General features: G+C 41.9%; 1 protein-coding gene across 2 annotated transcripts in view; it reads left to right on the top strand.

Moving 5' to 3' along the window:
* The window catches only part of zfyve28 (zinc finger, FYVE domain containing 28), a 188,923-nt gene that overhangs the window by 79,301 nt on the left and 83,042 nt on the right, over positions 1-26,580 (top strand). For both annotated transcript variants that reach the window (XM_080182526.1, XM_080182527.1), the window contains exons 2-5: positions 907-1,047; positions 10,491-10,628; positions 14,453-14,655; positions 18,045-18,134. In XM_080182526.1, the coding sequence (XP_080038652.1) occupies positions 907-1,047; positions 10,491-10,628; positions 14,453-14,655; positions 18,045-18,134 (572 nt within the window). The remainder of the gene's footprint in view (positions 1-906; positions 1,048-10,490; positions 10,629-14,452; positions 14,656-18,044; positions 18,135-26,580) is intronic.

Raw genomic sequence — 26,580 nt, forward strand, 5'->3', positions numbered from 1 at the left:
GTAAATACCTAACTTAATAATCAAAACCATAGCAAGGACTTTATGAGAACAAGCAGACATCATTTTCAAATTTGCCACATTCAAACTTTGAATGTTGCAAGTTGTTATTTTGATTGTAGCAATGACTCCAAAATGAAGTCTTCCTGGATTCTGAATATCCTACAAAACTCATTGCTGAAAAACAGACCTTCATGCAGTTTTTGCCATTCTAATCGTTGTCAATTATCATTGTTATGGATTATTCACCCAACTAAAAATCTTTGGAACAGAATGATCAAGGAAGTGGTGACCTATTGCAAGAAGCTAGATTCATGAACAGATTGGTATTACACTTCAACCATTAATATGCTACAGTGATGAGAATGATTGATTGACTGCATTGCAGCATGTTGCGTGACTTGCTAACAACTTGGGTGTTCTTTTGGATGAGATGTTAAACAGGTGCCAGGTGACACAAAGAACCCCGTCACACTATTGCGAAGAGCAGGGTAATTATCTCTGATGTCCCGATCAATTTTATCTTTCAGTCGGCATCTTCAAAACTTATCTGGTCACATCACTGTTTGCGGCAGTTTGCTGTGCTAAATTGGCTGCTGCTTTTCCAACATTACAGCAAGCAATTGCATTTCAAAAAGGAGTTGATGGGCTGTAAAGCACTTTGTGAAAGCTGCGACAGAAATGTGAACCTTGCCTTTTCTCAAGTAATTATCGGAGGTTGCCATGGTGATCCATCATGTCTGTCTGTTGATTTTAATGTATATTTACTTCCTGTAAATTAATAATTCTTTGGATTAAAAGATGTGCATTAATTGGGTGGTGTCTTGGTTAAAACTGAGAGTTCTGGGGTAGATAGTGTCTTAATTTACTTGTAAATGAGTTAATTGTGGATTTTCTTTGAAATCATAGAGGTCAGACCCACAGCTCCTTGCCCAGTTCTACTATGCAGATGAAGAGCTTAATCAGGTTGCAGCTGAATTGGATAGCTTAGATGGACGGAAAGACCCACAAAGATGTACCCTGCTGGTCAACCAGTTCCGTTCCTGCCAGGTAATTGTGACAATCACACCATCACTTACATTTAACGTATATTGTTGGGGGTTTATTAAAGTCATAATATAACTTGCATGATTTCCAAGTCACCAATGTGACTTGTGGCATATATCACGTTATACAAGCGCTGGAACACTACAGCCAAGTGACATTTGTGTCACCATGTGGATGGCAGTCTTATGACCACCTTCTTGAGGGCAACTATGGATGGGTATTATCTTAACAATGATGCCCACAGCTCAAAGAATATTTTTGTTTAAGCAGTGAATTTTAACTAGCTTGTTTGAAGGTGTGTATAGTGGCTTGAAATTGTACAAACGACATAATTTGGGTAACAATTTATGGAGAAAGTTTGTGGAAACTATTGTTCCTGGAGTAGCAGCAGAGCCCCAAATACTAATTTGACGATTAAATAAATCTATGTTAAAATTGTTTATAATACTTGGCTTTGTCCTGCCTTTTTCTTGCAAAAGCCATCTGTTCTGTAAAGTCTTGACATTCTAACTGCAGTAGCATATAACTGTGGTAGCAGAGTGACGATGACACTGGATTAGTAATCCAGTAGCCGATTAATAATGTGCAATGTCACTTCATATCATCCCAACATGACAGCTAGAGAATTTAAATTCAGCTCACTAAATAAAATCTGGAATAACTAGCATCAGCAGTTGTTGGAAAAGTCCATTTAAATCACTCTTGGGTGAAAAATCTGGCTGCTTATGGGTCCAGACCCATGGATGACTCTTAACTGTCCTCTGAAATTACATAGCAAGCTACTCGATTGCATAGGGGTGGGAAATAAATTATACCTTTGCCATTGACACCCATATCCTGTGAATGTATTTTTAAAATGTATTCATTCATTTATGGTTCAACTTGGAAACAAATTAAAATTTCTGTCCTGTGTCTACTCTTTCACGGGTATGAAGTGCAAATCTTGCATGGATTTTTGAACTGTGGGCAAGCAAAGTGGTGTTTGATTTTAAACTTTACTGTACCAGCATCCATCATCACTAATTGGTTAATACGGTTATGTTTGGATTTTTACCAAGCTTCTGCAACTCGAGCAAATAAATTATTGTACCTTACAATGCAATCACCTTTTTTTTAAAACCAATCAATGTGTGAATTTGTTTTTGAAGTGAGCCATTAATTCTTGTAAGTGTTAGTGCACAGAGACAAATACGTGCAGTTGAAGATTGTATCATGGATTCTGGTGCTGTATGAATGCTAACTGGAAACCCATTTTTAATTTTTGTGTTAGAAATCGCTAAAAATATCCAGCCCTTTTCTGAAATATCCAGCGATTTGATTCAATCCAAATTGTAATTTGAATGAACTTTTTTTTGAAACTTGGTGCATTCTGGCATAACTTATATCCATGGTAACTGCAACCCTTCAATTAGCAACAATGCAGTGTTTAGTCATGTTGATCTGATTAACTTTTTGTGTCTATTTCCTGTTTTGACAATTGCTCAGCCCTTCTTTAAGTCTATACGTCTCAAGTATTTTTTCAACTTTGGCATTTTCCTAAAATTTTACTGAATATGTAGCCACCATGAAAATTCCTCCCCACCATATATCCTGTAAAGCAGTTTTATCAGAAGGATTATCTCATACTTGGTCCCAACAAATCTCCTGCTCGGTCCTTCTCTCAAACAGAAGAGTGGATCCACTTGGACCACTGAACACCCTACATTCAAAATACACATGTCAGTTCCTTTTTTCCCCACTTGTTATACACCCAGATAACAAAGACACCTGTGTCAGATTCCGATTCATTGACTATAGCTCAGCCTTCAACACCATCATTCCTACAAAACTAATTTCCAAACTCTCTGGCTTAAGGCTTGGCTCCTCCCTGGACTGGATCCCAGACATCCTAACTCGCAGACCACAGCCAGTAAGGATTTGCAACACCACCTCCTCCACAATCAACCTCAACACCAGTGCCCCATAAGGCTGTGTCCTCAACCCCTTACTATACTCGTTATAAACCCCTATGACTGTATGGCCAATTACCCTCCAACTCCATTTTCAAGTTTGCTATGACACTACCATAGTGGATTAAATCTCAAACAATGATGAGACAGAGTACAGGAATGAGATAGAGAATCGGGTGAATTGGTGCGATTGCGATAATCTCTCCCTCAATGCCAGCAAAATGAAGGAGAAAGCATAGTGGAGGGAAGCCCGTCCACATCAATGGGGACGAAGTGGAATGGTCAAGAGTTTTGCGTTTCTCAGTGTCCAGATCACCAACAACCTGTCCTGGTCCCTTCACATCGATGCCATGGTTAAAAGCTCACCAATGCCTCTACTTTCTCAGAAGACTAAGGAAATTTGACATGTCAACTAAGACACTCACCAACATTTACAGATGCACCAAAGAAAGTATCCTTTCCCAATTATATTGCAGTTTGGTATGGCTCCTGCTCTGACCAAGACCGCAAGAAACTACAAAAGGTTGTGAATGTAGCCCAGGCCATCACACAAACCAAGCCTTCCATCCATTGACTTGTCTACACTTCCTACTATTTTGGAAAAGCAGCCAGCATAATCAAGGAGCCCATGCACCCCAGACACGGTTTCTTCCACCTTCTTCCATCAGAATAAAGGTACCAAAGTCTGAGGTCACATATCAACTGACAGGAGCAGCTTCTTCCCTGCTGCCATCAGGTTCTTGAATCGACCTGCCTGAGATTAAGTTGATTTTGCTCTACGCTCTGAGCGAGCATAAGTGGCATGTTGGCACAGTGGTTAGCATTGCTGCCTCCCAGCGTCAGGGGCCTAGGCTCAAATCCAGCCTTCGGTGACAGTCTGTGTGGAGTTTGCACTTTCTCACCGTATCTGCGTGGGTTTCCTTTGGGTGCTCCAGTTTCCTCCCACAGTCCAAAGATGTGCTGGTTATGTTGATTGGCCATGCTAAATTGACTCTAATGTCAAGGGGATTAATAGGATAAACGAAGGTTATAGGAATAGACCTGGGTGGGATTGGTTCAGACTTGATGGGCCAAATGGCCTCCTCCTGTACTGTGAGGATTGTATGACTGTAACACTACATAATCCACCCTCTTGCTCCCTCCTGTATGAATGGTATACTTTGTATAGCACGCAAGAAATGATACTTTTCACTGTGTACTAATACATGAGACAATAAAGCAACATTCCCCCACCCTTGCCATATTTATGATCTGGACATGCTAAAAACTGGAGCATTATTTTTCCTTTGAGGATTCCGATTACTGTGCAAAATCCTTTACAGTCTCCATCCGGAAGCATCTCGTGATGCTTGGAACTTTCCAGTTACCATAGAGTTTAGAAGAATGAGGGGAGATCTCATTGAGACGTATAAGATGATGAATGGGATGGATAGGATAGAGGTGGAGAGACTCTTCCCGCTCAAAAAAGACAGTAGGACTAGGGGGCACAGCCTCAAGATAAAGGGGAGGCGGTTTAGAACGGAGTTGAGGAGGAACTTCTTCACTCAAAGGGTGGTGAATCTCTGGAATTCTCTGCCCGTTGAAGTGGTGGAGGCTGCCTCGCTAAATATTTTTAAGAAGCGGGTTGATGGGTTCTTGATAAGAGAGGGGATTAAGGGTTATGGGGAGAGGGCGGGAAAGTGGAACTGAGCCACAACAGATCAGCCATGATCTTATTGAATGGCGGGGCAGGCTCGAAGGGCTAGATGGCCTACTCCTGCTCCTATTTCTTATGTTCTTATGTTCTTATGTTCTTTCCCTCCTTGACGGATAATGAGCATTTTTCCGTTCTCCTTGCAATATGATCCCCTATCAGTATTGCTCTACAGCTCTCCCCACACTCACCCATGCAATTGAGCCACTCTGTGCTGTGGACCTGCTTCCTGCTGCCATCTCCACCAACAGTATCCAAAATGGAAAACTGATGGCTCGTGTAGTGATATAGTGTGCATCAACTCAATCTTGACTCATGACATTTTGGTGTGTACCCAGCTACAGGACTATGGTATTTTGCTCGGGGACCTGAACAGTATTGATTTGGAAGATGCCGGGAGCTTCTGGTCCAGTTGTTGATCACCAATATTTAGTTTCAGTCTCAGCACAATTCTTTGGCACCATGTTGGGAGGGGTGGGATGGAGGGAGCTAAAGAATATTTTTGTTTTCACATCTTCAATGACTGTAGAATAGAATTAAATGTGCAAGTCAGGTCTCTGCCAAAAATGATGTCCAGACAGTTGTTTTTTAATAGTAACTCAGAAGCATGCAGCAGAATGACATTTGATAATCTGTATGATCTAGGACAGAGTCGTGATGTAGATCTATGGGAAAAGGGGAAGCAGATGTAAGATGTGGCCTACTTTGTCTTGTCATCTAGTTAGAGGAGGAGTGCTGGTGCAGAGTCTGTCTTAGAGCATTCACGATTTCAGCTGGTTAGCTTTCGCAGTACCACTGCACACTTGGGATGCCTGTAATGCAGTACCTAAACTTCCTGAACTTGAAGAAGTGAAAATATTTCTTGTAGGAAGAGTGTGTGTACCAAGTTGATCAAACAGAAGCCCTAAAGATGGGTATTAGTTCGTGAGGAACTGATTTAGAGAATCTTAAATATGCTGCTGGGTTTCTGCCCTTGTCATTGACCCAACATTCAACATTGCATTTATCACTGTGCTTGAAAGTTTTCTTCAATCACTTGTTAAAAATGGAATGGAGTTTATATTCTTCATATTACACAACCTGCTGCATAGCTAAGATTGCATTGGATCAATAGTAGAGAATGTGTTTATTGATGGTGTAATATTTCAAGTTGAATTGTGTTGTGGTTTCAAGCATTCCCTTTTGCCTGGATAAGTGATTAACTTTGGTCGCGTATGCCTTTGCTGTCAGTTATTTATTTTTTTTCTGGATTTCAAAAAGAAGAATGTACGAGGCAATAAAAGTATGTTTATTTGTTTGAATGGATTTCAATTTGCAGCAAGATGAGTGGAAGCAGGGACTAGTTGGATTGTTAGTGTTATCAGTGGTATTGGAGGAGCAACATTGAAACCTGAAAACAATCACGGGAAGTGATGAAGTTGCACGGATGCTGGAAAACAAATGACCGTGGAAGTTGCTTGATTATCGTAACAGCTCCACTGCTTCAATAATATTACTTAGGGAAGGCATCAGCTTATCCAGACCAGCTGATGTTAACTTCAGAGCTGACCCATCAAACTCCTCTGAAATGGGCAATGAATATAGTTCAGATGCCCAGAACCTTTTCTTTCAAAATAGCTTTGGTCAGCATGTTTGTGTGTCTTTTCCATACTGCACTGAAGGTTTTATTGGAAAATTGGCTCATGTGGCTTTGCACTTTTCTGCTTTGTGCTTAAAATATATTAAAGCTTCATGTTTGCTGCTTTGAAGTTCTCTCTCTGCACAGCTTTAAGAACTTCCATTTCTGTAATAGTTGTGAGACACACTGCAGCAGAGATACTTTTGAAGTGTCACCTGTTGTAATGGAGGAGCAGTTATCTTTGCAAATTTGAACTGAGGCTAATAAAAAGCAGAGTACTCCAAATATTGAAAATCTGGAAATGCACAACTAGCTATTGATTCTTGAAGATTTCGAAGAAGGACCTAACCTGAAACATCCCAGGTAAAGATGAAGTCTCCATACTTCTTGAGGACCCTAATCCCTTTGACTGGGAGAGCTGACTGGTGGTGGGGCAAGGTTGAGGAGGCGAATGTCATGAATAACCTCACCCATAATAGGAATTGAACACGTGCTGTTGGCATCACTCTGCATCACTATGTAGCTGCCCAACCAACTGAACTAAACTGACCCTGACTGCAATTTAACATTTAGTCAAAGATTTGGCAACTTTAAGATGTAGTCCAACTATCTCCTTTTTTTAAGATGATGGTTATTCCTATTTGTATTGAATTTATGTTTGTTAACCAAACTATTTAAATCTTTTATTATAAATCTACAAAGTGCCTTTCACACCAAGGTGTGTTTTGCCCACTAATTCAGTATACAGAGACAGCTGTAGAGATGATATTGAATTGTATACAATTGTCATATTGATTGTGCACAGGAAGCACTGAAGGGAAGGGAATGGTTAAGGTTGGTGCTGTCATTTTGTTCACCACATAGTGCACAAAAATCTAATACAAACTTGTTTTCAAAGCTCAGAAATGATTGTTTTCATTGAACCAAAAAATGAAAATGCTGGAAAATCTCAGCAGGTCTGGCTGCATCTGTGTGGAGAGAAAAGAGCTGATGTTTTGAGTCCAGATGACCCTTTTGACAAAGCTTCGTTGCAACTGGCTTCAACTATTTGAGCCAGATTTATATGAAAGCAAATTATTGCGGATGCTGGAATCTGAAACAAAAACAGAATTGCTCAAATCTCAGCAGGTCTGACAGCATCCGCTACGGAGAGAGAACAGAGTTAACGTTCTGAGTGGCATGGTGGTGAGCACTGCTGCGTCACTGCACCAGAGACTCTGATTCAATTCCAGCTTCGAGAAACTGTCCATATGAAGTTTGCACCTTCTCCCAGTGTCTGCGTGAGTTTCCTCCAGATGCTCCAGTTTCCTCCTATGCTCCAAAGATGTGAGGGTTAGGTTGATTTGCCGTGGTAAATTCTCCCATAGTGTCAGGGTATTAATAGTAGGAGATGGCTCTGATGAAACGCCATTGAGACTTGAGATGTTAGTTCCACTCTCTCTGCACCGATGCTGTCAGACTGCTGCGATTCTCCAATGTTTTCTGTTTTTGACGCAGATTTCTATTTAGCCGTTTATAGCGCAACAATCCACATCCTGTCTAGAAGATGGTTCTGGTTGTTTTAGTGCCTATGTTGTTGACGTTCTGGGAAAAAAAGGACCTCCATGTGATCTCTGGCTTCTGATTATCTGTGACATTTTAGAAGCCTGGGAGGAGCTAATAACTTTTTGTTTGCTCTTGAATGGGCTCAATGCTAACGTAATCGCTGTTGGCTATCCCTGAAGGTGTGGGCTGACCTTGATTTTTCTCGAACTGCAGCAATCCTTATGGCAATGATATATCCACAATCATGAATAGTGAGTCATAGGATTAGTGGCAGTATATTTTATGCTCATTTTGAGCAGGAGGTGAGCGAGAGGATCTCATCTGCCCCTCCAGCCTCAGTTGAAGCGGCATCCGAGGTCACCATCGCAGAGGTCAGAACAGTCAGTTTGAACACCAGCAAGCCAGCCTCTCTCACATTGACTCTGTCTACATTTCCATTGCCTTGGTAAAGCAGCCAGCATAACCAAGGACCCCACTCTGGGCATGCTCTTTTCCACTACCTTTCATCAGGGAAAAAGATACAAATGTCTTCTTGCTGTCACCAGACTTTTGAATGGTCCTATCATATATAGAAAGCTGATCCTTCTAATCAACCTACCTTGCACTATATTCTGTGCCTTTTCTTTACCTCCTATATACAGTATGCTTTGTTTGTATGATGTGCAAGAAACAATACTTCATGCCGACACTATAATTATGAAAGTCCACTAACGCCTCTACTGTCTCAGAAGACTAAAAAAATTTGGCATGTCGGCTACAACTCTCACCAACTTTTACACATACACCATTCTTTCTGGTTGTATCACAGCTTGATATGGTCCCTGCTCTGCCCAAGAACGCAAGGAACCACAAAAGAGCGTGAATGTAGCCCAATCCATCATGGAAACCAACCTCCCAACCATTGACTCTGTCTACACTTCCCACTGCTTCGGCAAAGCAGCCAGCATAATCCCCGAACATTCTCTCTTCCACCTTCTTCCTTTGGGAAAAAGATACAAAAGCCTGAGGTCACATACCAACAGACACAAGAACAGCTTCTTCCCTGCTGCTGTCAGATTTTTGAATGGACCAACCTCGCACTAAGTTAATCTTTCTCTATACCCTAGCTATTGGCTGTAACGCTACATTATGAACTCTCCATGAATGGTATGCTTTGTCTGTGTAGTGCGCATGAAACAATACTTTCCACTGTATATCAAGTGTGACAATAATAAATCAAATCAAAATCAAGTTACAGCCAGCAATTGTTGCCATCCCCAATAGCCTTTGAAGTGAGTGGCTTGCTGGGCCATTTCGTGAGGGCAGTTCAGTGCCATGTAGATGCTGGGTAAGGATGGCAGATTTCCAACTTGAAGTGATGTTAGTTTGGGGTTTTTTTAAGATACATTTGTAGCAACAAATGACGAGGGTTTCAAGATCACTGTTACTGAGACTAGCTTTTAATTCCAAATTTATTAATTGAATCCAAATTCCATCTCTTGCGGTGGTGAAATTTGAATCCATGCCCCAGAGCATTTTCTTGGGCTTCTGGATTGCTGTCCAATGAATTATCACTGAGCCATAATTTTCCCCTTGTATTGCACGGTTGTGGATCAACATTGTTATTAAACTTGATGTATTGGTACCAGTACATTTATGAAAAAATTGCACCAGATTTCAGCCAAATTATACAGATTAGCTCTGTGAATTATGGCCCTTTGTTCAACTAAATTGCTTTCACTTCTTCCAGTACCAGACGTGAAAACATCAAGTGATGTAGCTCAGTATGTACTTTCCTAATTTCCAGAATGCTTTACAAAGTGACAGTCATGCACTAAGTGTGAATTTTGCAACCTCTAATATTTTACAAGGTCAAGCACAGATTTAGCTCAACAGATCAGTGGTGGCATTTCAAATCTCTGGTGGCAAATCTCTTGCCATTCCTCCTGTCTTAACTCTATCAACATATTCTTTATCTTTGTCCTTTGTTTGTATCTAGTGAATTTATGATATTCATCTGAACTGCTCTCGAGAGTGAGTTCCACATTCTAACCCCTTTGTGGGTGAGAAGTTTAACCTCAGCTCCTTGTTGAATTTGAGTAATTATCATTTTATTTCTGTGTCTACCCTGAAAACTCTATCACGTTCTTAAAGCCTCAGTCTTCGAAATTCTAGAGAGAACTCAGTATGTTCAGTATTTCCTGATTATAACATCCTTATTTCAGGTACATTCCTTGTAAATCTTGTGCCTTTTTCATTGCTTCTATATCCTTGTGTACAATTAACAAACTACAACTGTTCACAGTGCACCCAAGTCTGGTCCAATCAAGGTTTTATGGAAACTTAACAAGTCTTAACTGCTTTTCAATTCTACTCCTCTAGAAATGAAGCAGTGCTTTATTTTTTTCTAATTTGTCCTGGCAGCATAAAAGATTGAGTTGCACTGACATGATATGTACAGTGTTGTTTATTACTGAATTGTAGGCCATCATCATGTCACTCAAAAATAGACTGTAAAAATCAGAATTCATTGGAACCTGTGTATTGTTGAATAAGAATTTAATGATATAATGCTGGTCTATTTTGGAAGATCTGTTTCTGATAATCTTTCAAGCTGGTGTTTAATATTTCCTGGTATTTTCTGCCTTTTTCAAACAAATAGGATAATGTGTTGAATATAATCAACCAGATCATGCAGGAATGCATTCCGAATGAACGAGCAAACCGGGATTTCTGTGTCAAGTTTCCAGAGGAAATACGGCATGATAATCTGGGAGGACAGCTTTGGTTTGGAGCCGAGGTAAATTATTTCCTTCATCTCGTGGTGGTTAAATCTCAGTGAAACGTTTGCTTGTTATCTTGGCTTGTGCGGGCAAAAGCAGTTTGTTCAAAACTTTTCACATATACAGTAAAATTGCAATGAGTCACATGCCAGGGCATCAGCCCAGAGATTTGTGTTGGGTGAAATTTGGTGATAGCTAAGGAGGCCTCATTCCCACATGAATACTTTTCTACGTAATCTCATCTGCCTACAAAGACTGTCAATGTTTAAAAACCACAGATTCAAATGCAGAATGAAAAGATGGTAAAGCAGTGAATGTGTGAAGAAGTTTCTATTCAGTTTGTCCAGACCATATAATGGCTTGACCTTGTAAAATCAGAGATTGCATTGAAAAACGCTGGGAGTTAACTCCAGAAGAAATCCAAAATCTTTTTTGGACGAATGGGCTGGTATTCATTGGACTCTTCAGGGTAAGCAGCTTCCGTGGGCTCCTTGGAGAAAAAAGGAATGCACCTATGATTCATTTTTTCGGTTCCACCTTGCAGCGGATGGCACCATCTGCCTCTGTGTGGGATAGATTAGAGGTTGTGAGTGTTGGAGAGAAGAAGGCGAAAAGGAAATTTGATAGTGGTGTTCAAGATCATGAAGGGGCTGAACAGAGTAGATAGGGAGAAACTGTTCCCACTTGTAAAAGGATCAAGAGCCAGAGGGGACAGATTTAAAGTGATTTGCCAAAGAAGCAAATGTGATGTGAGAAGAAGCTTTTTCACACTTCTTGGTCTCGAATGCACTGCCCACAATTGTGGTGGAGACAGGTTCAGTCGAGGCATTCAAGATTTAGTGGAGCCTGCCCTAACGCTGCAGCTCCATCTTTCCTGGGCACCTGTGCCGGTGCTCCATGAATCTCAATTCCTTCTTCCAAATCTGAGCCATGCAGTGAATTCTATAATCATCTGCTTCATCACTCCTCAATGTCAATTGACAGATATCAATCCGGAAATGTTTGAACATAAGAACATAAGAAATAGGAGCAGGAGTAGGCCATCTAGCCCTTCGAGCCTGCCCCGCCATTCAATAAGATCATGGCTGATCTGTCGTGGCTCAGTTCCACTTTCCCGCCCTCTCCCCATAACCCTTAATCCCCTCTCTTATCAAAAACCCATCAACCCGCTTCTTAAAAATATTTAGCGAGGCAGCGTCCACCACTTCAACGGGCAGAGAATTCCAGAGATTCACCACCCTTTGAGTGAAGAAATTCTTCCTCAATTCTGTTCTAAACCGCCCCCCCCTTTATCTTGAGGCTGTGCCCCGTAGTCCTACTGTTCTATCTGAGCGGGAAGAGTCTCTCCACCTCTATCCTATCCATCCCATTTATCGTCTTATACGTCTCAATGAGATCTCCCCTCATTCTTCTAAACTCTAACGAGTACAAGCCTAGTTTATTCAGCCTCTCCTCATAGCTCAACCCCCTCAACTCCGGTGTCAGCCTAGTAAACCTCCTCTGCACTCCCTCCAAGGCCAAAATATCCTTGCGTAAGTACGGCGCCCAAAACTGCACACAGTACTCCATCTGCGGCCTCACCAATGCCCTATACAGCCGCAGCAAGACCTCCCTACTTTTATATTCAATCCCCCTCGCGATGAAGGCCAGCATCCTATTTGCCTTCCTGACCACCTGCTGCACCTGCAAGCTGGGTTTTTGTGACTCATGCACAAGGACCCCGAGGTCCCTCTGCACCGTCGCCTGCTGCAGTTTTTCACCACTTAAGTAATAGTCCTTCCTACCATTATTCCTACCAAAGTGGACCACCTCGCACTTGCCAACATTAAATTCCATTTGCCATTTCCTGGCCCATTCGCCCAGCCTATCTAGATCCTTCTGTAGACTCTCCACACCCTCCGCACAATTTGCCGTTCCACCAATCTTGGTGTCATCAGCAAATTTCGACACCATACACTCGGTTCCCTCCTCCAGATCATCTATATAAATGGTGACTAGCTGAGGCCCCAGCACCGACCCCTGGAGCACTCCACTCGTCACCAACCGCCAATCCGAATAGCACCCATTGACCCCCACTCTCTGCCTCCTATTTGACAACCAATCCTCTATCCACGCTAACACCCTACCCCCAACTCCATGTCCCCTGACCTTCTGCAATAACCTCTTGTGAGGTACCTTGTCAAACGCCTTCTGAAAATCAAGAAAGACCACATCCACCGGCTCTCCTCTATCCACCGCCCTAGACACATCCTCATAGAACTCCAGTAAATTTGTCAGACACGACTTCCCTTTAACGAAACCGTGCTGCGTCTGCTCTATCAAGCAATTCCCCTCAAGATGCCTCGCTATTTCATCCTTGATGACGGATTCTAACATTTTACCTACAACAGACGTTAAACTAACTGGCCTATAATTCCCTGCCTTTTGCCTGGCACCCTTCTTAAACAACGGCGTAACATTAGCCGTTTTCCAACCTTCCGGCACTTCCCCGGAATCCAGCGACGTCTGGAAAATAACCACCAAGGCATGCAGTATCACCTCCGCCATTTCTTTCCGAACCCTCGGATGCATTCCATCCGGTCCTGGGGACTTGTCCACAATCAGCCCTTCCAGTCTGTCGAGCACCGCCTCTCTAGTAACAGTAATGTCATCGAGACCCTCCAGTCCTACCACCTTTCCATCGCTAACACCCGGCAAATTATTCATGTCCTCCTCCGTGAAGACCGAAACAAAAAAGTTATTCAAGACCTCAGCCATGTCCCCATCCCCTACCACTAAGTCCCCCTTCTCATCCTCTAAGGGTCCAACGTTCACCCTAGCCAGCCTCTTCCTTTTTATATATTTATAAAAACTCTTGCTATCCTTTTTTATATTAAGCGCTAGCCCAGCTTCATAGCTTCTCCTACCCTTATCAACTTCTTTGTCAATCTTTGTTGACATTTAAACCTCTCCCAATCCTCCTCTTGCCCACTACTCTTAGCTACTCTAAACGCCTCCGCTTTTAATTTAACACTCCTTCACCTCCTTCGTTATCCACAGCTTATTACCTCTCCTCCTACGGTCCTTTCTGACCATCGGAATAAATTTCTGCTGAGCACCAAGAAAGATCTCCCTAAAGATCCTCCACTGCTCCTCAGCAGACCTACCTTCCAACGCGCTCCCCCAGTCCACATTCGCCAATTCTTCTCTCATCCTGCCGTACTCCCCTCTGTTTGCCTTTGTTCTTTGATCTAATTTGGATCCCAACTCTTCAATCACTCAATTCAAAATATGATGATGTTCTATGATGTTGTTGGTTCTAATTAAAACACAGCCATTGAATTCTCCTTCCTGAATGCCCGCAACTGAATATTTACTCACTGAAACAGTCCTCCAATTAGGTTAAAAGCCACTGGCCTCTTCATGTAAGAGTAAATGTGCCTTCCATTTCTTCTTCCCCCTGCCATTCCTTTTAGTTATCTTGGCTCGAATTAATACAGTCCGCTTCAGAACACAGAGCATGGCATAAGTGAAATTGATCTGTAAATACATGTTAACGTGATTATCCTGCCAAGTTCCTATTAATCTCGGTGTGGATGTGTATCTGTTTGGTTAGGAAGAGAAATAGTCTTAAATTACTGGCGCTATCTTTACGCAACTCAATGACAGAAACAATAATCAATCGTGATGTTTTATTAAGAGGAGTGTGATATTTGTGCTGGATCTCTGGTTTTCTGGGTCTTTTGGTCTCTGGGTCACTGTGTCACAGGTACACAGGGAGAAAGAAAAAAAAAAGAAAAAAAAAAATTTGTGCTCGTCATGTTATATAAAGTGCCTTACTGTTTTTTTCTTTTAAATTCAGTGCTTAGCTGCTGGTTCAATTATCATGAACCGTGAAATAGAGAGCATGGCAATGCGACCTTTGGCCAAAGACTTAACCCGCAGCCTAGAAGAAGTGCGAAATGTTATCCGTGACCAGTGCCTGAGAGACTTGAATGTCTATACTGACAAAATGAAGGAGTCCCTCAAACAATTTGATGGCTTGTTTGCAGAATTTGAACTATGGTAAAAATCTTCATGAATACCCCTTTATCAGGCTTCTATCAGAATTGCATGTGTTAATTTATGTCTGAGCTGATATATCTTTTGAAGAAATCACATCCTCAATGGCCCACGCGCGCGCACAATTCTAATTTTCTCAAGTGAGCCTCTGGGTGTGGTGCAGTAGCTTTAAAGCAAGCCATATTTGATAGATTTAATAATTTTTCTAAATAAAAGATTTGAATGGGTTAAGTGAATACAATATACTTATAAAATTTATTTATTAATCACGATATTAACACTGCAATGAAGTTACTGTGAAATTCCCCTGGTTGCCACAGTTCGGTGCCTGTTTAGGTCAGTGCACCTAACCAGCATGTCTTTCAGAATGTGGGAGGAAACCGGAGCACCCAGAGGAAACCCACGCAGACACAAGAAGAACATGCAGACAGTGACCCAAGCCGGGAGTCGAACCCGGGTCCCTGATGCTGTGAGGCAGCAGGGATAATCACTGTGCTACCATGCCGTCCCATATATAGGTTTTAAGGTGTTCAACAGGGTCCCTATACAAAATTTCCGTTAAATAGGAAACAAAATCTATATATAACAGCACGACCAAGAACTTGGCTAATGTGTTGGAAAGAAACGATTCATTTGTGATGTTATTTGAACTCGAAGTGCTGTCCCTTGGGAATTAGTGCTGGGTATATTTTTATATACAGTTCAGACTTGGGCATCGTTTTGAAATTTACATAGAACATAGAACACTACAGCACAAACAGGCCCTTCGGCCCACAAGTTGCGCCGATCACATCATCACCTACCAACCTACAGACCTATCTATAACCCTCAATCTCATTAAACCCCATATACTCATCCAGGAGTCTTTTAAAAGACCCCAGCGAGTTCGCCTCCACCACCACTGACGGCAGCCGATTCCATTCACTCACCACCCTCTGAGTGAAAAACTTACCCCTAACATCACTTCTGAATCTCCCTCCCCGCACCTTAAATCTGTGTCCTCTCGTAGCGACCATTTCAACCCGGGGAAATAGCCTCTGAGAGTCCACCCTATCTATTCCTCTCAACATTTTGTAAACTTCTATCAGGTCGCCTCTCAACCTTCGTCTCTCCAGGGAAAAGAGTCCCAGCTCCCTCAACCTAACTTCATAAGGCATGCCTCCCAGTCCAGGCAAATTTTGCAGGTAATATAAAATTGTGGGCTAGGCAAAAAGTAAATCTAGATAAAATTTAGGCTTTGTGTCGGTTAAGGATGAAGTTAATTGTGGAGAAGAATGGGGGTATTGCATTTGACAATGGTTGGGGCAGCATGAAATGCTTTGTTATGGACCATTTAGTTCTCTTATGTGAAAAAGAGAAATATTTGAAGTTGAGAATTATTCGGGTCTCTGGGGAGAGATTAGAGTGTTTAGATTGTTCTGTCAAAGACCTGGCACAAACATTTATGTCTGTCATTCATGGAGGGACAGTAAAAAGTCTGACAACACCAGGTTTTAGTCCAACCGATTTATTTGATAGTAAACTCACAAGCTTTTGAGGGGATTCCCTCTTCGTCACCTGACGAAGAGGGAGTCCCCTCGAAAGCTTGTGAGTTTACTATCAAATAAATCGGTTGGACTAAAACCTGGTGTTGTCAGACTTTTTACTGTGTTTACCCCAGTCCAACGCCGGCACATCCACATCATTCATGGAGGGACCATTACCTGCTTGCAAGCCTTTGTAGTGAATGTCGACATGCTAGCTAGTGGTGGTGTCGCAGTTGAACCTGATGCTGCCAAATGAAAACGGTGCAAGGTAGGAATCAGAAGCCAAAATGCTGGCTTCTTTCCTTTCAATCCCTGCTTCTCCCTCACCTGCCCTGCCCATTCTAACTTTCTGCCTAGGGTTACTTTGCTAACTTCCCTGATCGAAAAGAATTGCATCTCCAACCTTTCTGGTCCAACTGGCTGTTTTCCCTGAGTAAGTTCATTGGGAACTCAGTTGCTTGATTTTTAACAGCCGATCTGTAAACTGCACCAAATCATCCATGAACCCAATAATCATATTTATAAAAGATCAACTGAAATCTGAAGGTCAGTCAGCTAGGTGTCTGTTTGAGAACTTGAGAAGTTGTGGTTTGGATTTGTCAGCAAAGTATCAGTTATGTGCTTGGCTGATTTTAGATGATATGCAGTATTTATAAATTTGCAGCAGTTTCTTTTTTTCTCCTCCCAAAATACCTTTTGAGTTGTATGATTTATCATTTAGTCAAGTCAGAATTAAAATGATCCTTTACTTTGTCATAAGAATTAATTGTCAATGCGGTTATATTTTGACGACAGTCTAGTCAACTGAAATTAAACCAAATGGTAATAGAAGTGCAGTGAAACCTGTACAAATGAACATCCCTAAAAAAAAAACGCTGCAAAAACAGACATGTAATGGACAGTCTCAAATAATAGAGCTAACATTTCAAGTTCATGTGATCCTTTGTCAGAGTTCTGACAAAGGGTCATCCTGAATCGAAATGTTGGCTCTGTTTTCTGTACAGATGTTGTCAGATCTGCTGAGATTTTCCAGCATTTTTTGTTTTAGTCTCAAATAACCTGCATTCTGACAAATGCACGCAGGGAAACAATCAAATTGCAATCAATTGACAGTCTTCAATGCACCAAGTTGTTTACAACTTCATACACCAGGCAATTTGTGAAGTGGCAGTGGGTGAAAAACTGATTAAATCCTCACTTTACCCAACCTCTACAGCAATGAAACCCTTTGATCTGTGAGATTGAATGCTTTGACAGCTCTCCCACAGTGATGGAGGGATTTCTCTGTTACTGTGGATACTGAGTAAACAAAAGCCGTGAACTGCCAGCTGGGGGAGACGGAATCTGAAATCTGGTACGAAAATCATAGCTTGGGGGAGTTTCATTGCGATGACTGTGTTGAAAGTTAAGACACCTGCAAGTATAAATACCTGAAGAACCTTTGGTGACTGTGGTAACCAAATGTGATTACAGATGGTAGCTATACACAATCCTAAACCCTGTTGTAACTAGGTGTGGTCGCAACCATCAAGTCTCCCTGTTCACCCTGGGGGAATACAAGGGTACAGATCGCCCAAGAACACTTCTGTTTTAGGAAAACTGCCTCAACTGGCAACTAAACCTAACGTTCCAAAGACTGATGTCTATCCCTGTAATTAGTTGGATTATTTTCAAATATATCTGCAGCAGTAAACTGCCTGACTCTTGATTTTAGCCCTGAGTAAAAGGTTCAGTTAAATTCACAATGTGCAATAGTAATATATTTAAGAAAGAAATAGCCCGTACCTCAATGTATATCTTTACCATATCTTTTTCCCTGTGTGTTTTAAGGTGAAATGTGCTGTGATCATTTGCCATGTTTTTCAGTTACGTCTCTGCGATGGTACCTGTGAAATCTCCTAAAGAATATTACGTACAGCAGGAGGTCATTGTTCTCTTCTGTGAAACAGTTGAAAGGTGAGATTTGAAAATTTGTGCTTTTTTTCTAAATGACACTATTTGATTTTTACTAGTACAATTGTATTTTAAGTTTAAAATTAAATTTACAGATTGTTGAAAAGATCTAGCCTGAGCCTGAAAAAGGATTAGAATACATTAAATTTTTAAGTTTTTATTTATTAGTGTCACAAGTATGCTTACATAAATATTATGAAAATCCCCTAGTCGCCACACTCCGGTGCCTGTTCGGGTTACACTGAGGGAGGATTTAGTGTGGCCAATGCGCTTAACCGGCACACCTTTTGGACTATGGGAGGAAACCCACGCAGACGCTGGGAGAACACGCAGACACCGCATAGGCAGTGACCCAATCCGGGAATCGAACCCAGGTCCCTGGTGCTGAGAGGCAACCCAAGGCTCTTAGAAATTAGGTGTTTTACCGGATATATTTAATGTGGAATGTGCACTCTTGAGATCTACTACCTTAAAGATAAGTTGGTAAAGGTAGTAAAAGTAGTTTGACAAGGCTGGGTCATTATCCTTATGAACCTAAGTTAGGTGGAGAGTTCAGCCATTGTGGCGATTGTGTTCCATCACTTAACCCCCTTGATTGAAATTCCCCAGTCAGGTACTTTACAGCAGGCATTAGCTTATTTTACTGCAAACTGTAGCTTTTGCTAATATAGCAGGGAGAAACTACTTTGATGAATGTATTATGTATTTGTGAGCTGATAGTCATGGTGCATTTTAATTGAAGAAAAACATTTAAGCATCATGATTCTAGCCACGCGCGCACACAGATCACAAACTGAGTTCAAAAGAGAGGATGTAAGAATAGAATGAATGAGAATCAGAAATGTTAGTGAATAAAGTAGATTCATTTCCACTATCCCTACAGATTATTAGATGTAAGGCTTGGATTTCGAACAAACGCTTTGGCAAGTTCAAACTGAAATAAGTTAACACCTCCTCTGAAATAGAGGGGTATTTCTGATGAACATAACATCTGTGAGGCAGTAGCATTTATTTCTGAGTAGGTAATGTAGCTCATTGTCTCAATTAAAAAAAAAATGCTGGAAAACCATGTTCAAGGAATATTTCCATAGCCTTTCCCAACCCACACCCTGAAACCACTTACTTTATCTGTAAGCTTGCTTTGCTTGCAATTCAAGCTCAACAACATTGAGAACTCTTAGAACAAAGAACAGTACAGCACAGGAAAGGCCCTTTGGCCCACCAACTCTGTTCTGACACAGATTCCTCTCTAATTTAATATTTCCTTGTCTCTACGTAGTCCATATTACTCTATTCATGTATCTATCCAGATGCCTCTTGAACACTGCTGTAGAAGCTGCTTCCACCACCACCTCCAGCAGCATGTTCCCTCTGTGAAAAACTTGCCCCTTGCATCTTTTTTGAACTTGCCCCCTCACTTTCAACCTATGCCCCTCAGTTATTGACTCTTCAACGCCAGAAAAAGACTCTGACTATCCACTGTATCCAAGCCTGACATAATCTTGTAAATCTCTCAATATGTCAAGGTAATTATCCCTCAGTGTCTTCCTGTGTAATGTATTTTATGAAATATAATTTTATGATTATAAACTCTTGCGACATGGCTGATCAAACACTCATGAACTATTGGGACTGTGGTCAGGGTTGTCTTGCTTGATATGCTGGAGGTTAGTTAATTACTTCAGGGATTCCCATTCAGATTGGTTTGTGTTTCATATCTCCATTAGAGTAAAATCAGAGTTGAGTCCATGATGAGAAAAAGGTGCATGGTCTGTGAAAGATTAAGCTTGATAAGTGTATGGTTTTTTAATAATTTTTATTTTATAACCTTCATTGACTGCTTGGAAAATTCAAGGGGGTGGTATACCTCCTATATCTGATTTTTAAATTTAATAATGTTTGGAATGGAACAACAGTAATTACAACATTTGGAATGGCAAGCAAGCAAAAATACAGATTGTATTAACGAAAGTTGGCACCACACTATTGGAACCTCGGGTTCTTGGATAGTTTGGAGAAGCTGGATTGGTTCTCCTCGGAGCTAAGAATATTAAGAGAAGACTTAATAAAGGTTAGATTGAAACTGTTCCCATTCACAGAAGGGTTGAAAACCAGAGGGCACTGATTTCAGATGAGTGGCAGAAAGAACCAAAGACAACATGAGGAAAAACTGTAACTTGGCATATGGCTATGATTTAGAATGCACTGCCTGAAAGAGTAATGAAGACATTCAATTGTGGCTTTCAGAACAAATTGAGGGGAAAAATTTGCAGTGTTAAATCCTTGAAGGGATTGTGTTGTAACAATAAAACTATCATCACTCTCTCAAAATGTTAGAATACTTAGATCAGGAGGTCTTGTGGTACTGTAGATAGCACCCATAGCTCTGAGCTTGAAGCTTCGGGTTTGAATCCCACCCCAGGGCCAAGGAAGGCGCATTCATAATGCGGACAACTGGTTGCATATCAACCTGCAAAGTCCTTTCAGCGCACACCAATGGCAGGCAGAAAGGGCGGGCGAGACTCCTCATCAGCCATGCTTGATGTGGAGTGGTGCCCCTTTGGCTATCAGCCTCTGGTGACAGATTAGAACTACTTGTTAGCTGTGGAAACAGATGAAACCCTACCTTGTGCACCACGAGGTGCAGGACATGAAGCAATAAACAACTAATGTCAAACACATGATGCAAGATTTAACATTCATAGCAAGATTAAATTTTTTGCAATGATGATTTCATGAAGGCTAAAATGAGGAAGATCTGAAAATGCGTATTGAGCCCCGGTCTTCAAAGGGCATCTAGTTATGGAATTTATTCTAGAGGAAAGAATTCCTAGGAATAAGTGTAACAAGAATGCACAAGTGTTTGAAACAGATAAATGGACTTGACACCAGTAGTACTTGAAAATCAAAGGAAAATGGATAAATCAAACCAGCGGTTTGATTTTACATATCTGAAGGGTAAGTCTAGGATTAAAGCATTAGTCTAGGTTAGGGCTGTCAGAGTGCTCCAACTGTTCTGCAGAAGTGCCATAAGATATTTTGCATAAGCTTAAACAAGCAGATGGGGTTTCAATTGACCCTCATCCAAAGGGCAAACCATTCCACTGCAAAATGACAGGAAATGGGACAAGTGTCTGAGCAGTTCTTAAGTAGACAGTTCTGAATGTTCATCTCCTAGTCACTTTTGTTCATTTTCAGATTGCTGGATTGTTAATTCTAGCAAAAGCCCCCTTTGTGCTCTTGAAAATTTGTTTTACAATAGATGTACTTTGACATTATTCAGTAGTTTGGTGCTTACTGCAAGCCTTTCAGCCTGAATAACTCGTGTTAATGATTCAGATCCCAAGTACCCATCTTCCCACCACTCCCCACCTTCCCACCGCGCCACCCCTCCCCCCCCCCCCGCCCCCCGCCAACCCCATATTCCTTCATTGTTTTTTCCGTCAGCCATCTGTATAACTGATTCTCAAATGTTGGATGTGCTTTTTGTTTCAATCACTGACTGTAGTAACTGCTGTCCACAATCTTCCACTGTTTCCAAAGACTTTCGCATTCTCCTGTTTTTACCTTTTATTAGATATTTTATTTGATTCTGAGCTATTTCCAACCTCCTAAAAAGACCACTTGCTTCGTGCCTGTGCCCTTGCCTTACAGATGGCTGGAATCCTCAGATATTCCTTTGGCCAGAGGAGCACTGGAATGACAATCATTGAGCTATCCTTTCTGCACCAATCCGTTTATCCACTCCTCCTGAACTCCCCGATCTACATTAATTCTGAGTCCCTTAAACCTTCAGTTTTCAATTCTTCACCTGTGGTTAAATACATACATTAACTCACTCCCTCTGTATTTGACTGTCTAACCCCCTGAACACCTGAAACTCTGTGCATGTTGTTATGAAATCCAATTTACCTTAATCTTGAACTAGGAGATTGGGAATGCCAGCTCCTGCCAGCCTTAGGATTTCCTGCACATGCACAAGCAAGAGTTGGCTACAAATGTGCAGTTCTTCACCTTTATCTTCTTCAGGCCCAGGACAGGCCTTGCGTGCCAATGCATAAAAAATAAAGAAAGGTGCAAAAACTCAGGTCCGGTTTTGGGGGCAAGGGAGAGGACCAAAACAAAGTTCTAGGTTAGGCTCAAAGCCAAGGGACAGAAATGAACCCAGTTAAGAAAAACAAAAAGATCAGAGAAACCGGCTTCAAATCAAGAGGGCTCATGACAAGCCCAGGTAATTGAGGAGGGCTGCTAGGGCTTCCTTGGAGCAGAAGTATCGGCTCAGCATGGCCGACGTTGTGCCTGTATTTTGGTGTTTGGGTGTACACTCTGGAATCTAGGGAAATTGAACCTTGGGAGATGAGATTGAAAGCCTGGAGGTGGGCCGCTGTTTACACCTTCCAAGTCTGATTGTTGAAGAGAAGCCCTTAAGATCTGCACTTGCAGCAGATGTTTGACTCTATGTTGTGGCCTGTTTGGACAAGGGCACCCCTTTGGGGCAGGGGACGAGGTGGGCTGCCATTGAAGCTGTCCAAGCTGGAGGAACTCCTGAAGAGAATTCCAAGGCGAGATCGTCAAAGGTGAAGATTGGAAGCCCTCATGAGAAAAATGGAGTCACAGTGAGATGATTTGATTTTGTACTCGTTAGAGTTTAGAAGAATGAGAGGAGATCTCATTGAGACGTATAAGATGATGAATGGGATGGATAGGATAGAGGTGGAAAGACTCTTCCCGCTCAAAAAAGACAATAGGACTAGGGGGCACAGCCTCAAGATAAAAAGGGGGCGGTTTAGAACGGAGTTGAGGAGGAACTTCTTCACTCAAAGGGTGGTGAATCTCTGGAATTCTCTGCCCGTTGAAGTGGTGGAGGCTGCCACACTAAATATTTTTAAGACGCGGGTTGATGGGTTTTTGATAGGAGAGGGGATTAAGGGTTATGGGGAGAGGGCGGGAAAGTGGAACTGAGCAGCGACAGATCAGCCATGATCTTATTGAATGGCGGGGCAGGCTCGAAGGGCTGGATGGCCTACTCCTGCTCCTATTTCTTATGTTCTTATGTTCTTATGTTTACTGATGTCTGGATGGGATGTGGAGAAATCTGTGGCATTTGCTTTAGCCAAATTTGGCCTTTGTTGTGCAGTGTTGCTGGACTCTGGGGAAGTGCCGGAAGATTGGAAAATGGCTAATGTTATGCTGCTGTTTAAAAAAAGTAGCAGACAAAAGGCAGGGAATTATAGGCCGGTTAGCTTAACATCCGTAATTGGAAAAATGCTAGAATCCATCATCAAAGACGAAATAGCAAGACACCTAGAAGAGAACGGTTTGATCAAGCAGACGCAGCACAGATTCATGAAGGGGAAGTCGTGTTTAACAAATTTATTAGATTTCTATGAGGATGTGACTAGTGCGGTAGACAGAGGGGAACTGGTGGATGTGGTGTTTTTAGATTTCCAGAAAGCGTTTGATAAGGTGCCTCACAAAAGGTTGTTGCAAAAGATTAGGGTGCATGGAGTTGGGGGTAAGGTGTTAGCATGGATTGAGGATTGGTTGTCTAACAGGAAGCAGAGAATTGGAATCAATGGGTGCTATTCTGGTTGGCAGTTGGTGACTAGTGGAGTGCTGCAGGGATCGGTGCTGGCACCTCAACTGTTTACCATTTACATAGACAATCTGGAGGAGGGGGCTGAGTGTAGGGTAACAAAGTTTGCTGATGACATGAAGATGAGTGGAAAAGCAAATTGCGTGGAAGGTTTGGAAAGTCTGCAGAGAGATCTGGATAGGCTGAGTGAGTGGGCGAGGACCTGGCAGATGGAGTATAACGTTAGCAATTGTGAGGTTATCCACTTTGGAAGAAATAATAGTAGGAGGGATTATTATTTAAAAGGCGAAAAGCTGCAGCATGCTACAGTGCAGAGGGACCTGGGGGTCCTTGTGCACGAATTGCAAAAACCCAGTCTGCAGGTGCAGCAGGTGATCAAGAATGCCATGCCCCCTAGTTCTAGTTTCACTCACCAGTGGAAACAACTTCCCTGCTTCTATCCTTTCTATTCCCTTCATAATCTTATATGTTTCTATAAGATCTCCCCTTATTCTTCTGAATTCCAATGAGTATAGCCCCAGTCTACTCAGTCTCTCCTCATAAGCCAACCCTCTCAACTCCAGAATCAACCTAGTGAATCTCCTCTGCACCCCTTCCAGTGCCAATATATCCTTTCTCAAGTAAGGAGACCAAAACTGTACATAGTATTCCAGGTGTGGCCTCACCAGCAGCTTATACAACAGACATAACCTCACTGTTTTTAAACTCCATCCCTCTAGCAGTAAAGAACAAATTTCCATTTGCCTACTTAATTACCTGCTGCATCTGCAAACAAACTCCTTGTGATTCCTGCACAAGAACATCCAGGTCCCTCTGCACAGAAGCATGCTGCAATTTTTTCCCATTTAAATAATAGTCCGTTTTGCTGTTGTTTCTACCAAAATGGATAACCTCACATTTACCAACATTGTACTCCATCTGCCAGACCCTTGCCCACTCACTATCTATCTATATCCCTTTGCAGACTTTCAGCATCCTCTGCATGTTTTGCTCTGCCACTCATCGTAGTGTCATCTGTGAATTTTGTCACACTACACTTGGTCCCCAACTCCAAATCATCTATGTAAATCATAAACAATTGTGGTCCCAACACTGATCCCTGAGGCACACCATTTATCACTGATTGCCAACCAGAAAAACACCCATTTACTCCCACCACTCTTTGCTTTCTGTTACTTAACCAATCCTCTATCCATGCTAATACATTACCTGTAACACCGTGCACCTTTATCTTATGTAGCAGTCTTTGGTGCGGTACCTTGTCAAATGCCTTCTGGAAACCCAGATACACCACATCCATAGGTTCCCCATTGTCCACTGCGCATATAATGTTCTCAAAGAATTCCACCAAATTAGTCAAACATGACCTTCCCTAATGAACCCATGCTGTGTCTTAGCAATGGGACAGTTTATATCTAGATGTCTCGCTATTTCTTCCTTGGTGATAGATTCAAGCATTTTCCCTATGACAGAAGTTAAGTTAACCAGCCTCTAGTTAACCGCCTTTTGTCTACTTCCTTTTTTAACCAGTTGCTGTTTTCCAATCTGCGGGAACCACCCCAGAGTCCAGCAAATTTTGGTAAATAACTACTAGTGCATTTGCTATTTCCCCCTGGCTGCAGCCCTTTTCAATTGACTAACAGTGAAGAAAAACTTTAACCTTATCAAGAAACTTCATAACTTTGAAAACCTGTGTTTGATTTCTCCAAAGTTTCCTGTCCTCCAATGAAAATAGAACACCAAGGCTCCCAGTCCTTGGTAGTAATCTATTGCATCTTGTTCCTGATTCATTCTGGTCAATTTTTACTTTACCTGATGGTACATTTTCTCATATTCTTATTTTGGAATGTTCTGAACTGCACTCGATTGTTATTCAGCTCTAAACTTGAACTACTTTTCAGCTATTTAGTTAGTATTACAAAGCAAAGAACAGGAGTTGACTCAAAAGCTCTTAACACTTTAAATACCAAACTCAAGCAGTTGCAGCACTTTAAGTCTTACACTTCAACATTAACTTTTAACTGAAACTCTAATTCTTTCAATGAAAACAGTTACTACCCGCTTCAGAGTGAAGGCCCGGTCTCCTCCTGATGTAGATTCATTCTCGTTTTTTTGTCTTCTCTGAAGATGTTCCTTCAGGGCACACTTGTGATGGTTGGCCTCTGAGTTCTCACTGAAGACAAAGGGCTGAAACATGTGTCTTTATACTCAAGCTGTCTCAATCTTCCTGAACGTTCCCTGGCTCAGACAATGGTGTAACCGGATTTCAGTCACATTGTTCGATCAGGCCAATTGAGTTACACTCAAACAGCTCCATAATGCTTGAGGGCAGCATGGTGGCACAGTGGTCAGCACTGCTGCCTCATAGCACCAGGGATCCGGATTCGATTCCCGGCTTGGACCACTGTCTGTGTGGAGCCTGCACATTCTCCCTGTGTCTGCGTGGGTTTCCTCTGGATTCTCCGGTCTCCTCCCACAGTGCAGTGAAAGACTGCTGGTTAGGTGCATTGGCCATGCTAAATTCTCCCTCAGTGTACCCACACAGGCACTGCTAGAGTATGGCAACAAGGAGTTTTCAGAGTAATTTCATTGCAGTGTTAGTGTAAGCCTACTTGTAACATTAATAAATAACCTTCAAAAACTAACAATTCAAATTGCATGTAGATCATGCCCATATATGGGTATGGCTACAACTTGTTTACCATAGTCTGAGCAACTATCCTTATTTGGTCAACACATGAAGTGTCAGCTCACAGGCCAGGTCACAACTATAGCAGCTTTATGACCTGCATCTGTTTTTGATCATAACTTGACCAAAAATCTCAGCATGCTTGACACTCATTCACAATTGCT

The sequence above is a fragment of the Carcharhinus amblyrhynchos genome, unplaced genomic scaffold, assembly GCF_965287045.1.
Source record: "Carcharhinus amblyrhynchos unplaced genomic scaffold, sCarAmb.v2.hapA scaffold_61, whole genome shotgun sequence".
NCBI lineage: Eukaryota > Metazoa > Chordata > Chondrichthyes > Carcharhiniformes > Carcharhinidae > Carcharhinus > Carcharhinus amblyrhynchos.